Source organism: Mus caroli, chromosome 2 (assembly GCF_900094665.2).
Source record: "Mus caroli chromosome 2, CAROLI_EIJ_v1.1, whole genome shotgun sequence".
In the NCBI taxonomy this organism is placed as follows: domain Eukaryota; kingdom Metazoa; phylum Chordata; class Mammalia; order Rodentia; family Muridae; genus Mus; species Mus caroli.
In genome coordinates this window covers 140,831,702-140,847,224 of record NC_034571.1, presented here as the reverse complement: position 1 = coordinate 140,847,224, position 15,523 = coordinate 140,831,702, and the positions used below count along the sequence as shown (strand labels likewise).

At 44.0% G+C, this 15,523-nt stretch overlaps 1 protein-coding gene across 2 annotated transcripts in view; it reads left to right on the top strand.

Annotated features, from left to right (window-relative positions):
* Napb (NSF attachment protein beta) overlaps positions 1-15,523 on the top strand; it is a 41,023-nt gene that overhangs the window by 13,505 nt on the left and 11,995 nt on the right. The window contains exons 2-5 of one of the 2 annotated variants that reach the window (XM_021155984.2): positions 6,728-6,807; positions 9,473-9,589; positions 11,708-11,754; positions 11,889-11,966. In XM_021155984.2, the coding sequence (XP_021011643.1) occupies positions 6,728-6,807; positions 9,473-9,589; positions 11,708-11,754; positions 11,889-11,966 (322 nt within the window). Of the gene's footprint in view, positions 1-6,727; positions 6,808-9,472; positions 9,590-11,707; positions 11,755-11,888; positions 11,967-15,523 lie in introns of those variants that run through there. The other variant, XM_029473963.1, reaches the window with a different exon arrangement.

The window sequence follows — 15,523 nt, the reverse complement described above, 5'->3', positions numbered from 1 at the left end:
ACAGGGGAACCCCAGGGCCAAGAAGGGGGAGTGGGTGGGTAGGGGATTGGGAGGGTGGGTATGGGGGACTTTTGGGATAGCATTGAAAATGTAAACGAGGAAAATACTTAATTTTAAAAAAAAATTGGATAATCAATTGGTAATCCTTCCCTAGGGAAGACTATTTCTCTCACTCCCATTCCTTAGTCGCATGTAGTTCTTTGTGAAGGGTTGAAACCTTGCGGGCTTTACCCCCTCATCTACTTGGGTATGTCTACTGTTATTTTTATTCAGCTCATGTTTAGGCTGTGATGTTGGTGAGACTATGGTTATAGCTTCTGATGTTCCTAGGAGACAGTAATCTCACACAAGCTTCCTGATTGGCTCTTAAAATCTTTCGGCCCCCTCTTCCTCAGTGTTCCCTGAGCCTTAGGGGAGTTGTTTTTGTAGGTGTATCCATTGGGACTGGGTTCCACAGGTTTGTTCTTATTGGTCATGGCTTTCTATACTGGTCTCCATCTTGTTGCCAAGAGGTTTCCTTCAAGAGTGGTGAAGACTAGACTTGTCTGTAAGTATAAGGACAAACATTTAGAATGTACAAGTTATGGTTTTGCTGTTTAGTAAAGTGGAGGTTGTCAGTGCTCCTTCAAGATCTATGACTTTACTAGCCCTGGGGAGTGGCAAGGTTTCCAGTGTCAGGTAGATATCCTTCTTGTTGAGCAGGTCTTACGTCTAATTACAGAGCTGTTGGTTGCTGCCATGGTATGAGTGCTAGTATTGCACCCCTAGGGTTATAGTGTTGCTGGTTTGTCTTTGTGGTTCATAGGCATCATAGCTGAGTAGGACTGTTGCTTGTCTTTCTCCCTTGGATGCTTGCTTGGTGCTTTTTGGTACCATAAACACTAGGCCTCGGGGAGGAGACATTCAGGTCAGTTCCAGCTCAGGTGTCTTCAGCAATAGAGACTTTACTTGCACCCCTTGGAGGCAATCAGTGGCAATATCAATAGCTTGTGGTATTTGAGATACTGATCAACCAATAGCTCAAAAGAGGGCTTTTCATGCCAAGTTTTAGACATTTTTGTTATATCGTCTTTGGCTCTTGGAGGGAACACTTTCAACCCAGATGAGAAAATTTCATGTAAACAATATATACATATTTATATAGACTTATATATACATTATAGATTTTTAAGGAAGATAGTTAATAGTAATAGTATGATTTCTTAGGACTTTTTCAGGCTTTCGTATCCTCTCTCCTTTTTCATATTTATGGCAGAGATACTTTTAAGCAGAGAGTGAGTGAATTTGTCTCTCCTTTCCCAATATTTTCTATTTTTGCTTGCTACCTTGAGGAACACATGAACAGCTTATTAAAAATTGCTATGTGGAGCTGGGCTCACTACTGCATGTCTGGAATTCTAGGACTGGAGAGGTAGGGGGATCTTGAGTTTAAGGCTTGCCTATATAGAGCAAGGCCTTGTGTCAAAACAAACATCAGTAGCAACTCCCCCCCCCCCCCCGAGAAACAAACAGAACACCAAAAAACCAGTGATGTGGACAGATTCTTCCATCAGCACACTCACAGCCAGTGCTGTCATTGTAACCTGTGTGCCGGGCCCTGGTCTGACCTCTTGCTGCAGGATAGGCTGAGTTGTTCCAGCTGGTGAAGAAGCATTGCCCTGGGTGACAGCCTCCCGTCTACATACCTCACTATCATCCCAGTACTAAGCACAGTGGTTCTTGTCTTTGTAGCAGCCCTCAGGGTATCCGGATTATAGACCTGAATTCTCTCTGGTTGTGCCTGCACACAGATACATTGCCATAGCTGTAACTATTTGAGATATTTCTACTCTAATATCTTGTGATTTTTAGAGGCAGCTTTATTTCTGCCTCTGCAGTTGTCACCTTTTCCTTTTGGGTACATCTCATGATGTGTGTGCCATTAATCCACTCCAGTCTACTTTGATACCTCCCTCCTCCCACCCACAGTTTTAAAATAGTTTGTATTATAGTTGCCAGTGTGCTCTGTGCTCCAAACAGTGATTACTTGGGGTGGGGAAATAATAGGACTTGAGAGGATTTGGGGATTAATTAACTTCTGACAGCTTTGCTCTTCACTGGCCCTTAGATGGCTGCCATGGGCCTTGGTCTACAGTGACTGACCTCAGCAGCTCTTTACTCAGTAAGTGGCCAAGGAGCTTTGGCCTCTGAAATGAATGGGTGCTAGGCTGAGGCCTCAGGGGGAGCCAGGTCTTGTGCCTGCTGGAGTTTCCTTTCTTGGTGGAGAAGGTGTCTCCTTGTTCAAGGTCAGAATCTCCTGATACCAAAGAACACTTACTTTAGCTCAGTTTATCTTTTTTTCATGCCACTTTGGTGCCATATGCTGGCATCATGTTACCTCATAGCAGAGATTCTTTTCAAACTCTGTTGTGTTTCCAAGAATATTCTGCTCTCTGTGGAGCTCAGGGTAGCTATCAGTTGGATTATTTGAATATAAATACTGAGTATTGCTCTTTAAAACTCATAATATTTAGTGTTCATGTGCTAATTAAAGATATTTTCCAAAAGGTATGCAGTTTTATTTGTTTGTGAAGTCTGTTTTTTTCCTTCCATCTTTGCATAGTTTGGAAATTGAATTTAGGTTGACAGACAAGAATCTTCACCCTATCAGTAGCCTACCTTTTATTTTTATATGGCTACCCAATGCTTACCCACCCCACTTGGGGGCAAAGAAAGGCTCATGCATCCCAGGCGGGCCCGAGACATGTTATATTGTGGATGATAACCTTGAACCTTTGAAGCCCTTGCCTTGACTCCCCAAGTGCTGCTATTACAGATATGGTCCTTCCTGTGCAGTTTAGATGGATTGGGTGAGGATCGTACCCAGGGCTTTGAGCGTAGTAGGCAAGCACTCTGCCAGCTGAGCCATAGCCCCAGCCTATATCCTGGTTGGTGTTTGTTTGTTTGTTTGTTTGTTTTGGTTTTTGATGATGAGTCTTCCCTAGATGGTTTGTTGGTTTGTTGTTATCTGTTTGATTTTGAGACTGGTTCTCATGTACCACAGACTGGCCTCGAACTCACTGAGGATGACCTTGAAAGTCTGATCATTATACTTCTACCTCCCAAGTTTTGGGGTTTCAGGTATATATGCCTGGCTTTCTTCATTTTTTTTTTTGTTTTGTTTTGTTTTATTTTTAAGATTGATTTTTGTGTGTCTGTATGGGTATGTGCATATGAATGCAGGTACCTTTTGAGGTCAGAGGCCATGGGATCTATATCTAGAGTTACAGGCTGTTGTGAGTTACCCATTGTGGGTACTTGGAACCAAATTCAGGTCCTCTGCAAAAGAAGTTTGGGTTCTTAACCACTAAGCCCTCCCTTCAGCCCCCCTTTCTCAAGTAATGAGAGTGCTTGTAATTCTGATCAGAACTGGTGTCTGTTGATCCAACCCAGCTAGCTCCTTCAGCCTTCTCACAAAGATCTCTAGATTTAAAGTCAGGAGTGAGCTGCACCTCTGTGCTGAGTGGCCATGGAGAGCTGCAGACCTCCAGATGGCAGTGTCTCTTCTGTGAGATGAAGGAAGTATCCTCTCTGGTTATTATAATAATTTTAAAAATGTCCTGTTGTGGCAATACCTGAGTGTGAGCTTAGCACAGCACACGAGTTCTGTTGTTTGCATCTTGAAAGTAGGATAGGGTACATTTTAATTAAGCTAGTTTTATTTAGAAACTTAATAAGAATGGCTGCACTGACTGTAATTACAGTTCAAGATTCTGGGTTCTTGACAGAAAACAAGACACAGGGAAAGACTAGCTCATGTTAACTGTGACTAAAAGTGAGAAACTTCTCGTGTGAGGACTTTTCCACTAGGGAATCCTATTAGTTCATTGCCTTTTAGAAAAAAAAAAAAAAGAAGAAGAAGAAATGTCGATGGAGATATTGGCTCGATTGGAGATATGGCTCACAGGTTAAGAGCACAGGCTGTTCTTCCAGAGGGTCTTGGTTCAGTTCCCAGCACCTACAGGGCAGCTTACAACCATCTGTAATTCCAGATCCAGGGGATCTGACACCCTCTTCTAGTTTCTGCAGGCACCAGGCGCGCACACACACATACATAAAGGAAGCAAATCTTTAAAAGAATTTTAATGAGGATTTGAAATAGAGAAAAAGGACCTGAAGGGTGAGGTTGAAAGCTTTCCTTTTTGGAATAGCTTAATGACATCCTACCATTCCTTGGGTGACATGGCCCCAGGTCATTTATTTGGCAGTCAGAAGTAGCAGTGTTATTGAGATATTATTCACCTAGCAAATAATTTACCTGTCTAAAGTGTGCTCTGATCTTTTAAAATGTTTGCATATTAGAGCTGTGCAACCATGAAAAGAACCAGCCCCAAATGAAAGAGCGTACTCTTTGCCGGTGGCACCCTTCCTGCCTCCCCAAATGAAACAATGCACCCTTTGCCATTGACACCCTTCCTGCCTTTCACCAGCACTCTTGGCTCTAGATGTCATAAGTCTGGTTTGCGACATCACAACAGAATGTCTGAGACTGAGTAGTTTAAAGGGGTGGATTTTTCAGTTCTGGAGAGTAGAACTTAGAAAAGTCAAGGTACTGGCATTTGTTGTGAGCCTTTACTGTCCTCACATGGTGGAAGTATGCAGGGAGGGGACAGATGTTGTACACTTGTGTGGCAGAGGAGCAAAGGGGAGAGATCCTACCCCACAAACCCTTGCTTTAGCTCTCCTCGTTCACTGATCATGACCTACCCAAGCTCAATGGACATGCCCTTATGTTCACTCCCTGTCAAGTCTGTTTCCCCCTTCCACTCTGAGGTCCTCACTGTATGTGCTGCAGTCACAGTCTCTTGGGCCTTGGTTTTCCTCTGTGATTTTATATTTGCAGTGTAGACAGACACGATAGATGTCTTGTGTGGAAGGGCCTGAGCTAATTAGAAGCAGAGTTGAATTTAGAAACTCTGAAAGGTAAACACCAAAGATGAATTTGGCTTTATGTCTGAAGAAATTGCTGACTATATAAAGCTATCTCTTAGAGGCTGAAGAGATAGTTCAGTGGTTAAGAGCACTGGCTGCTCTTTCAAAGACCTGGTTCGAGTCTTTTGTCCATATGGTGGCTCAAAACCATCTGTAACCCCAGTTCAAGGAGCTCTGATGCCCCTTCTTTGCTCTGTGGGCACTTGCACATACATGGTACACAAACATACATGCAAAGAAACGCTTAGATACATAAAGTAATTTTTACAATTAAAAATAAATAAAAATTAAGTTATCAGACAGTGGAATTAGCTACCAAATGAAGAACTTTCTAGAACAACATGTATTCTAGGTGCTGTGAAGTGCCCTCTTCTCAAGATGTTACACAGTGATTTTTCTGTACCTGGTGAGGCTGTGGCTCTAAGGCACTTCCATATTGGAGACAGGCTGAACTGCGCCAGAGCTCACATGGCACCCAGTAGCAGAGCAGCAAAATAATGTGGCAGTTTCTCAGTACTCTGTTTCTGGGTTGTGTGGCTTTTGAGATGACTGGGGCATTGCTTTTGAGGTAGTCTCACCATGGAGCTCAGGCTGGCCTGGAACTCACCCATCTCTTGCCTTTGTCACTCCAGTGTGGGTGTTGCAGGCCTGGGCCACCACATCTGTCCATTAGGTGTTAAAGAATGGCGAGATAAAGTAGCCTCCCCCTTCAAAACATAATCTTCTTTGAGAAGTACCCTTCTAATATAAGGAAATCCATTTACCCTTCCTGATAGAAACCTTGTATTAAAAACAGATGTATTTATTGTTGTATATGAGTATTTTGTCTACATGGATGTATTGGTACCACATACATGCCTACTGCCCATTGAGGTCAGGAGAGCTCGGTATCAGATCTTCCTGGTACTAGAGTTACAGACGTGAGCCACCATATAAGTGATAGGAACTGGACCCAGGTCTTCTGCAAGAACAAAGTGTCCTTAGCCACTGAGCCCTAAGTTACAGTGTAGTTACATTTGTAGACCGTGGATTCACGGTCTGGGTGAATCTTTGGGTGGGTGTTGTTTTTATGGTATCTGCTGTGTGGTCCAATGCAGTGACTTTAGCACTCCATTCCTCAGCCTCCTCAACTGGAATTTAGGATCAAAAAGAGTCTTTTAGTTGGCGGTTCCATTGTTATGAAGAAACATTGTTATGACTAGGGAAACACTTACGAAAGAAAACATTTAACTGGGACTGGCTTACAGTTTTAGAGGTTTAATCCATTGTCATCATGGGGGGAAACATGACAGCATCTAGGCCGACATGGTGCTGGAGGAGCTGAGCGTTCTACATCTTGATCCAAAGGCAGCAAGAGACTATATTCCACACTGGGTAGAGCTTGAGCTTAGGAGACCTCAAAGCCTGTCCCCACAGTGACATATACACTTCCTCCTACAAGACCACACCCATTCTTATAAGGCCATACCTCCTAATAGTGCCACTCCCCAGGGGCCAAGCGTTAACACCTGAGTCTATGGGAGTCAGTCTATTCCAACTACCACAAAGAGTGTCTGTGTTTTTGAATAGCTGTTAAGATTCTGTAGTTTGTCTTGTGCACAGAAGAGCTCACTGAGTATTTCAGAGTTATAATAATATAGTAATAATTATATAATAAATACAATAATAATCTCAGTATTGTTTCAGTGAAGGAGGAGAGATATGAATGGTTATTAACAAGAACAGAAATGTAACCTTGTGTTTAAATTTCTCTCAGAGGAAACACAAGAATAGAAGAGGCATGTGAAATGTATACCAGAGCTGCAAATATGTTCAAGATGGCCAAGAACTGGAGTGGTATGTACAACATTTTGTTTATTTACCAGGCAATTGCGTTAAAAACAGTTTGGTGGGAAGACAGGACTGTGTGTTCCCTTTAAAGAGTGAGGCAAGCATTGGTGCTGAAAGGATCCTCATCTCGGGTAGCTAACAAGATTGAGCACTGGGACGTTGTCTGTCTCTGCTTCTGCCAGCCACCCCGTGTAGTAGGCTTTGCCTCATCTGCTCATGTTCATGCTCCTGGCTGCCACTCCAGAGCCTTGGCATATGCCATTACCTGTTTGCATACTTTTCCCTTGTTTATTGCTTTCTTCTGGTCCATCTTCAGATGTTATCTTCTCAGCCAGCTCTCTTGACTACCCCTTAAAAACAGTGACCTCTCCCTGGAAACTTCCTACTCTTCCCCATAGCCCACATTACCTCCTAGGTATTTTAGTGATTTATATTTACATGAATCATCACATGGAGGCTCTCTCTAGCATGTACCTTCGAGGGTCAGAGTGTTTATGTGTCTGCAATTGGACTCCATCTCTAGGGTCCACACCATGTCTCTGATGTGGTGGATAGTCGGTATAGTATTTAACTGAATAAATAAACAAGGCCCCGAAGTTAAAGCACTGGTGCACTGATGGTGATCATGACACCATTTTGTCTCTTTATAATTTTAAAAGTTCTTTTATAATGATTAAGCTAATGCTTTTCAGCCACCGTTGAGACTGACAAGTTGGGTAACTTCCCAGAGACTATTCTTCTTTAAAGACACTTCCAGGTCAAGAGAGACCAAGCTGCTCTTGTTAGCAGTGATTGGAATTTGTGTTCCAAGCAATGAAGTGGCGGCATGCAATTGTGTAACCAGCACCAACTGTTACCTGGGAGGTCGAAGTAGCCGAAAGGAGCCAGCTGTTGTGCTGTACTCCCAGCAGGAAAAGGATAGGTCATGATTAGTCGTGGGACAATAAACGTAGTCAAAAGTAAAATGTCAGTGGGGCTTGTAAAGAAATGAGAAGCGTGCTGAAATGTGCTGGGGAGAGGTTTGTTTACAGTAATGAACATGGCTGGCACCAGTGTGTCCAGAGCCAGGCCCTCCCAACTTCCCGGCAGGTCCGGGTCATTCGTTCTTCCAAGGCAGAGCCAGGCAAAGGTCCTGATCAGTTGGGTTCTGCCTGCAGCTAGCTTAGCCTTGGTGCTTCTCAGACTCTTGTACGTCTTAATGTGGCTCTCCAGCTGCTAGCAGGGATTATTCTTACCTAACTGTAGCCCTAAGGTCAGTTTTCACGGGTTAGTGTTTGCATTAATCCTTTTATGCTGCTAGAACAAAATACCTTCATCTGAGGAATTTATAAAATACAGAAATATATTGCTCAGAATGTAGGGAATGTAAGGATTAGAAAAGTGAGGACTCCTCACCACTCCTAAGATGCCATCTTGTTGCTTCATCCCACATGGCAGAGGGAGCAAAGCAGCGTCCTGTAAGAGTGCTAATTCCACTTATAAGTGTGTGAATTAACCACTCCTTTAAAGGGCCTAGTGGGTAATACTATGCCATCTGGATACTCAAATACAAAGGGTGGGGGATACCAACATTCAGACCACAGGAGCACCCATGCCAAGCTAGGTAGTCAGTGCTTTCTAAATCTCACGTCTACTCTTCTGTCAGAAACAGAGGGACAGATCAAAAATTGAACTGGAGCAGGCTCCAGGGTTTGTATGGCTTCCTTTCCTTGGTGATCAGAAGGCCATGTGGGAATTAGGTCAGTGCCTGTGGCGAGGGTGCTTAGGATCCGGAAACAACTAAAGCTTTCACAGAATTGGATGTTTTATTTCTTACGAGTGAATTTAAAGCAAGTAGTTACTTAGCGCAGTGCACTGCTTTGTGTCTGTTGTTAGTTAGCACTGCTCCTAGCTCCCAGAACAGTCTGAAGGAGGAGAGTCTCACTTAGCTCATGGTTTCAGAGACTCACTCTGTGCCCGTTTAACCCCATGTGTGTGGGCAGAATGGCATCCCAGGAGGGGTGGTGGGAGAGGTGCTTCTTCACCTTATTGTGGACAGGAAGCAAGAAGAGCAAGGGAAGGAAGGTGGCCCTGTCAAGCTTTAGTTCCTAGACCTCACCTAGGCACACCTCTCCAAGCTTCTAGAACTGACCAGCTGGAGGCCAGCCATTCAGAACATGAGTCTGGACATAGCAGCACATCACTGTAGTCCTGACATATGGAAGGCTGAGGCAGAATTGGAGTGAGTTCAGCTTCAGGAAGGGCAAGATCCTACCTTAGCAAACCACGTCTTTCCCCCAAACCCTAAGGTTTCATGCCATTCTTAGTCATGTTTTTCCTACTGGAGCAGACTCAATAATAACACCTGAGAGCCAGAGACACTGGATTGAGAGATGGATGAATACCCTTGGCTTCAGTGCTTTGCCCTTTAACTGTGAGCTGGGTGCACCTTGTTGGGCTGATCTCATGATGTAGACTAAGAGCATAAATTTTGGCCAACAGTCATTAAGAAAGGAGGCTCTGTGTTCAGTAAAGCAGGCCTTCTGGAACTGTCGGGGAAAGTGACCAACACCCAGATGCACTTGTTTCAATGTGATGCCTCTGGTCTCTACCTGCAAAGCCTCCTTTTTGAGACTTGGACTCTTATTTGGAAAGGCCTTGTTTCACAATTTAACTGTGGCACCTTCTTCAGCTGCAGGAAATGCATTTTGTCAAGCTGCCAAACTCCACATGCAGCTCCAGAGCAAGCATGACTCTGCTACCAGCTTTGTGGATGCTGGAAATGCGTACAAGAAAGCGGACCCTCAAGGTAAGGCCGCACAGAGGCTCTGTGTGACTGGCTTAGCAGCATTTCCTGTGGCCTCGAGGTTGGTGTGCCACGCTAAGTCCCGGTAATAAGAATTCTTGTGTTATGCGATAAAAAGGAAAATTTGATAAATGTAATGTTTACTCTTTAATCATAAAGACATTAGTTTGGAAGGGTTAAGGGACATTCATGTAGCTAAAGCTGGCTTCAAACTTGCAGCTCTGCACCCTCTGACTCTGGTTCCAAAGTTCTGGGATTACAAGGACCTTATCTCAACCTCATGAAACATGGTCCTGAACTAAGAAGGAAACCCCGATGTTACTGTATTCCTCGATGTGTTTTATGTAGTGAGGGAGTGGTTTAAAAGGTGTCAAAGGTGTGTTAACCACGCAGAGCTCTTTATTGTTTTCCTAAGTGCTCTTCAAAACCTTTTAAAAAAATAGTAGATTTTAAAAGTCGTAAAGTATTGCAAATGTTATTTCCTTTTGGAGAAGTATTAAAGTAATGTATTACAATCCTGTTACATATACATGGCTATCTTTAGTCTTTTTTGGTTGGTTTTTCGAGACAGGGTTTCTCAGTGTAGCCCTCGCTGTCCTGGAACTCCCTTTGTAGGCCAGGCTAGCCTCACTCAAACTCACAGAGATCCGCCTGCCTCTGCCTCCCAAATGCTGGGATTAAAAGTGTGCACTGCCAACACCACCACCACCACCACCACCACCTTGAGTCTTTTTTCTTTTGTAGTCTATTTTGTTTAACCTACAAGTCTAAACTTCTAGGAATGTATCCCAAAGAAAAATGTTGTCCAACTTTTTTTTTTTTTTTTGTAGAAAGGTTAACCATATTTTTATTTCCTAAGTGAGAAACTGAACACTGTGGGTATAAGCAGAATGTGGGGTGGGGCACAGCAGACTTACAATGTAGAATACCACACAAGCATCCAAGTCTCTGGTTTGGAGCTGGTTGTGGTGACACACCCCTATGATCCCAGCACTTGGGAGACTGAGGCTGGAGGCTTGGGAGTTGCAGACCAGCCTAGGATGTATGTGTGTGTGTATATATATATATATATATATGTATATATATATATATATGTGTGTATGTATGTATGTATAATCCAACCCTACATCAAAGAAACAAAGTTCTGGGTTTCATAAATGTACTTTGACCTGGTACATCCTCATGTGCTAATTTAAATTAAGGAGCTGAGCTCTGGATGACTACAGTTTCTCCACAAAAAAAAAAAAAAAAAAAAACCACTGGATAAGAACTTGGTGATGTGGGAACACTGGGCCTTAGTGGTGCAATCGATAAGTTCTGTCTGCTTTTGTGTAGTCTGTAAGGTGTAGTGGTGAATGGACATTTTAAAATACACTTTAGGAGCGGTTGCTTCTCGTTTTTGTCCTTCTAGTCACTTTTCTGTTTCTCCTGTTAAGCTGCCTCCTTCTGCCTCTTTCAGCCACACTTTTCCGTGACAGGAAACTTTCTGGCTCTTTGTTTAAAAGAAATGATATAAGTTATTAGGATTGTCATCATGAAATTTTCCCTTCGTTAAGTGGAATACCGAGACCATTTTGTTAGGTTAGCGTACTGAAAGTTAGCGTCTGTGAACAGTATGCACATTTACATACAATTTAAGAGATGAACAAGTATTTCAAAGTGCTTTAAATGTTGGCCACCTGAAGAATGGAGTCCATTGAAATAATCTTTTTCTTGTGAAAAAGTGATATTTCCCAAAATTAATATAGACACACATGATATTGATGAAGACCGCGTTTATCCTGTATAGTAGCAGGTGTAATTTATCAATGTTGGTGGCAATCCCTGTGGTCTTGTTTCATCTGTAATACAGTCTGCCACCTGAATGGATCCCCTAAGAGTTACTAAGCCAGGATTACTGCAGCTACACTGCTTTTAAATGCCAGTGCAGCCGCTGGGAACAAAGCCACACTAATGAATCTGTATTGTGCATGATTGTGTCTGCTCCTACTAACCAGCCTGCCCACCCTCCACTCCAAACTGTACCTCCTTACCGTCAGTAGCAGCCAGGGATCGGGCTCAGCGGAACCCTCTTTCACTGAATGAATTTTTCATTGTTTTTCTTAAATGCCAACGCTTCAGAGGCTATCAACTGCTTAAATGCAGCCATCGACATTTACACAGACATGGTAAGACACTGCATTGCTTGAATGGCCGTGGGGTGGAGTCCTTAAGCTGCTTTAGAGTTGTGCCTTTTCTTGTTCCTAACCTGGCTGGTGTTTGTGTAGGTGAAACCGGTGTGTAACTCTGTTTTCTCCCCTAGGGGAGGTTCACAATCGCAGCCAAGCACCATATCACCATTGCCGAGATCTATGAGACTGAGCTTGTGGACATTGAGAAGGTGAGCACTGACCACACACGGTGCCGACGGGAGATGCTTGGCCTCTTGGCTGGTTCAGAATCATTACAGGTGTCCTGGCGGAGTCTTCCTAGGCCTGACTGGCTGAGAAAGGGGCTGCTTACCTGGAGTGCCTCAGATTCACCTAGCTCACCTGTTGTTTGTGCTTTGGTTCATGTCAGAGTGGTCAAGAGATATTGCACCTGTCTAGTGAAGTGCTCTTGAGGCTCTGGAGAAGCGGAAGGCAAACTCTGCAACCTCGGTCAGCGTTACCCTCTCAGCATTGCTGCTCTCACCATGTCCTGCTTGGCCAGCTTTTCTTCTCCGGTACCACAGTCATCTCTGAGCCAGCAGGTCTTAGACTGCATTCTCTTCTCAGGTGCCACCCCTACCCCTAGTCTCTGGTTAGCAGACTAGCTTGCCCTTTCTCTAGTCCCATCTAGCTTGTGCAGAGTTTCTGTGAGCACTTTTCTCACTACTCCAATGTCTCAGCTCTTCTTAGTACCTTGTCCCCAGTTTTCTAGACAGGAACAGTACTCCTCAGTTGGTCTCCCACATCTGCTTCCTCACTCCCTCATTTCAGACTCTCACACAGTAGAGCAGCCACAGTGAGCCTTGATACTTGTGTGTCAGCCTGCCTCCAATATTCATTTTATATGTATGGGTATTTTGTCTGCATATATGTGCCCTTGGAGGCCAGAGGAGAGGGTATCAGATCCCCTGGAATTGTAGTTACAGGGTTGATTCTTCCTGTGGGTGCTGGGAACCAGAACTGAGTCCTTGGAGAACAGTCGGTGCTCTTGACCACTGTATCCTCTCTCCAGCCATTGTGTACAGCCTTTGGTTGATACACCCTTAGGAGGAGCTGGAGACCTGCATTAGGTTGTCATGAGACCAAGTTGCTCCTCTCACCCCACTCATGTACCCCCTAGAACCTCAAGTTTCTCATATTCTCCTGCTCTGTCCACCTTACTCCAAACCCTGCAGCTTCCATGCTGTGTTCTGCCTTTCTGCCCTGTACCAAATGAGCTCCTGCCCTTGGGCCTGGGTACCCTCTGCCTGCTTAGCTCTTCCTCACACATCCACAAGCTGACTTCTTGTGTCCTTTATCACCACCTCTTCTAGCTCATGACCCCCTAGTTAAGATTATAGACCTCGAAAATACTCCTATAATCCTTATTCATCTTTTCACCTTATTTTACAGCCTCATACCACCTCTCATCCTGCGGCATATACTTGCTCATGATTCTGGTGTTTCTGTCTCCTTACCTCTGGTCTTAGCATATCAGCAGAAGTCTGTCTCTGCCTTTCTGATAGGGCCCAAAGCCCAGGGCATAGACGGTTCTAAACAAACACTTATGCATACTGTGCCCCCTCTCTGGCATAGTCACAGATCCAGGAAGCATTCGAAGCTGAAGTCATACCAGCTGCCACGTTTGGTGGGTACACAGAATTTTCTTGCAATCGTTTGATTATGTTCACCCCCAACACACACACACACACACACAGAGAGAGAGAGAGAGAGAGAGAGAGAGAGAGAGAGAGAGAGAGAGAGAGAGCGCCATACTCCCTACTCTTTTCTGAGGAAGCTCTGGCCTAAGAAGGCTACTCCACATGTGTAATGTGGAAGGGAGGGGGTGAGTTGAGTCTGCAGTTGTTCTCTGGTATAGTATCAATAAAGAAATGAGAGGGAACAGGTCAGCTGTGACTAGGCCTTAATTTTCTCAGCAGTTGGAATGGGCATTGTCTTTTTACTGGGTTGAGTGGATCTTGCAGATGTTGTGGAATGTGTACAGACATCATTTTGGGTTGCTTCTATGCCCATAGAAGTCAGAAAGACACCCCTGGCCTGGCAGTCAGAAGGCGCTCTGGTTGGTCTGGAACCCATTCCTTGTACCAGGGGATGTTTTGCATCACCGCTTCACTACACAGGGCACCACAGGGTAGGGGTGAATGAAATGGCTTCTAGTGCTGCCATTTTCCTTCTTTTTGTTTGTCATGGTGGCCCTTGAGCTTCTATTGTCTGGTCTCTTTCTGTCATTCTGTGAATTAACCAGTAGGTGGCACCTTTTTTCACTGATGCATCTTGTTCTGTTGAAAGGAATTTAAGAAATAAAGGCTCGTGTTGTGGTTCGCGGGATTCCAGCAGTCAGGAGTTTGGGACTGAAGGATTATAAGCTCAAGGCCAGTGTGTCTGCATAGCAAGGCACTGTCTCAAAAAAAAAATATATATATATGTTTATCTTACACACATTCAGACATGGAGAAGAGAGCTAGCTTGTCACGGTCCCTGACTTTGAGGCTCTTACATCGTTAAAAATGTCCTTGTCTTCTCTTTTCCCTAGTTGGACTCACAAGGTTGTGGTCAGTGAAGTGTGAAATTTATGTATGAGAAATCAATTACCCTGAAGTACTAGTTTGTTGTAGATATTATTCACTGTCCATATGACAGATATCTCTTCAATCTCTTGATTCATTCAAAGATTTTATCTATTAGGCAGTGAGATGTGCCATCGTACATCCAAGTGACTTCTTGTAGCTTCCTGAGGTAAAATACTCACCAGCATGTAAGCAGGTCTTACCTAGGTGATGCTTGAGTGATCCAGGGGACACATAGCTTGTTTCTGGTTTTGGCTCCGGAAAGACCTGGTTTAGTAGTATTGCTTACAGCATCAGATGAGCACATATCATAGCTTTGGCTTTAGCTTGAGGCTATTTAAGGTTTAACAGTGTTCCACCTGCACAATGGACTCCTAAGGTTGAAATAGTGAGAGACTGTAGGCTCCCTTTCAGCTCCAGGGCCCACAAATGCCTGGAACTTAACATGCCCCTGGCTTCAGGGATGCTATGGTGAACAGCAGTCCTGGGCCTTCCCTTACGGAGCTTGCCTTGCTGTGGGAGATAGAAGCGCATGCGTGACAGTTCTGAGAAACATTCCAGAGGACTGTATTGCCCCTACTGCTTTTGTATAGAATTCTGTGTTGTTAAGAGGGGGGTACAGTATACTTATTGTTTTTCTTCTGTCTTGGTACTTGACCTTTAATTGTAGTTCACATGTTTAGCATGTATACTTGTTTCTATTTTTATTTTTCCTTTTATAATACTGAGGAACTCTGGGGAGCAAACTAGATAGGTGGACTATGTGGCTAAAGTATACATTAGATGTGTCGTATGGAAGAATTGTTCTAGGCCTGTGTTCTTGGGATACTCCACAATCCAAAGACTTCAGTAGTGTTGTCTCTGACAACTGTAGTCACTACTTTACAGATGGGCAGAGGCTGTGGGCTTTCAGACAGCATTCAGCTAGAGTTCCCAAGCCCACTTTGTTCTATTTGTTTTCCTATGTCTGTGCCTCGCACTTTCAGTCCGATTTTCCTGTTACACTGGTTGTGTATCTGGGAAAGCTTGTAAATGATGGCAAAGGACTGCAAACCTGCTGCTTGCTTCTCTATGTCTGGAAGCTAACAATGCTGTTTTGTGGTTTAATCATCAGAAGCAAAAGCATTGTGGCACATGCAAAACATGAAATTGGGCCAGTGAAGTAGCTCAGAGGGGTAAGC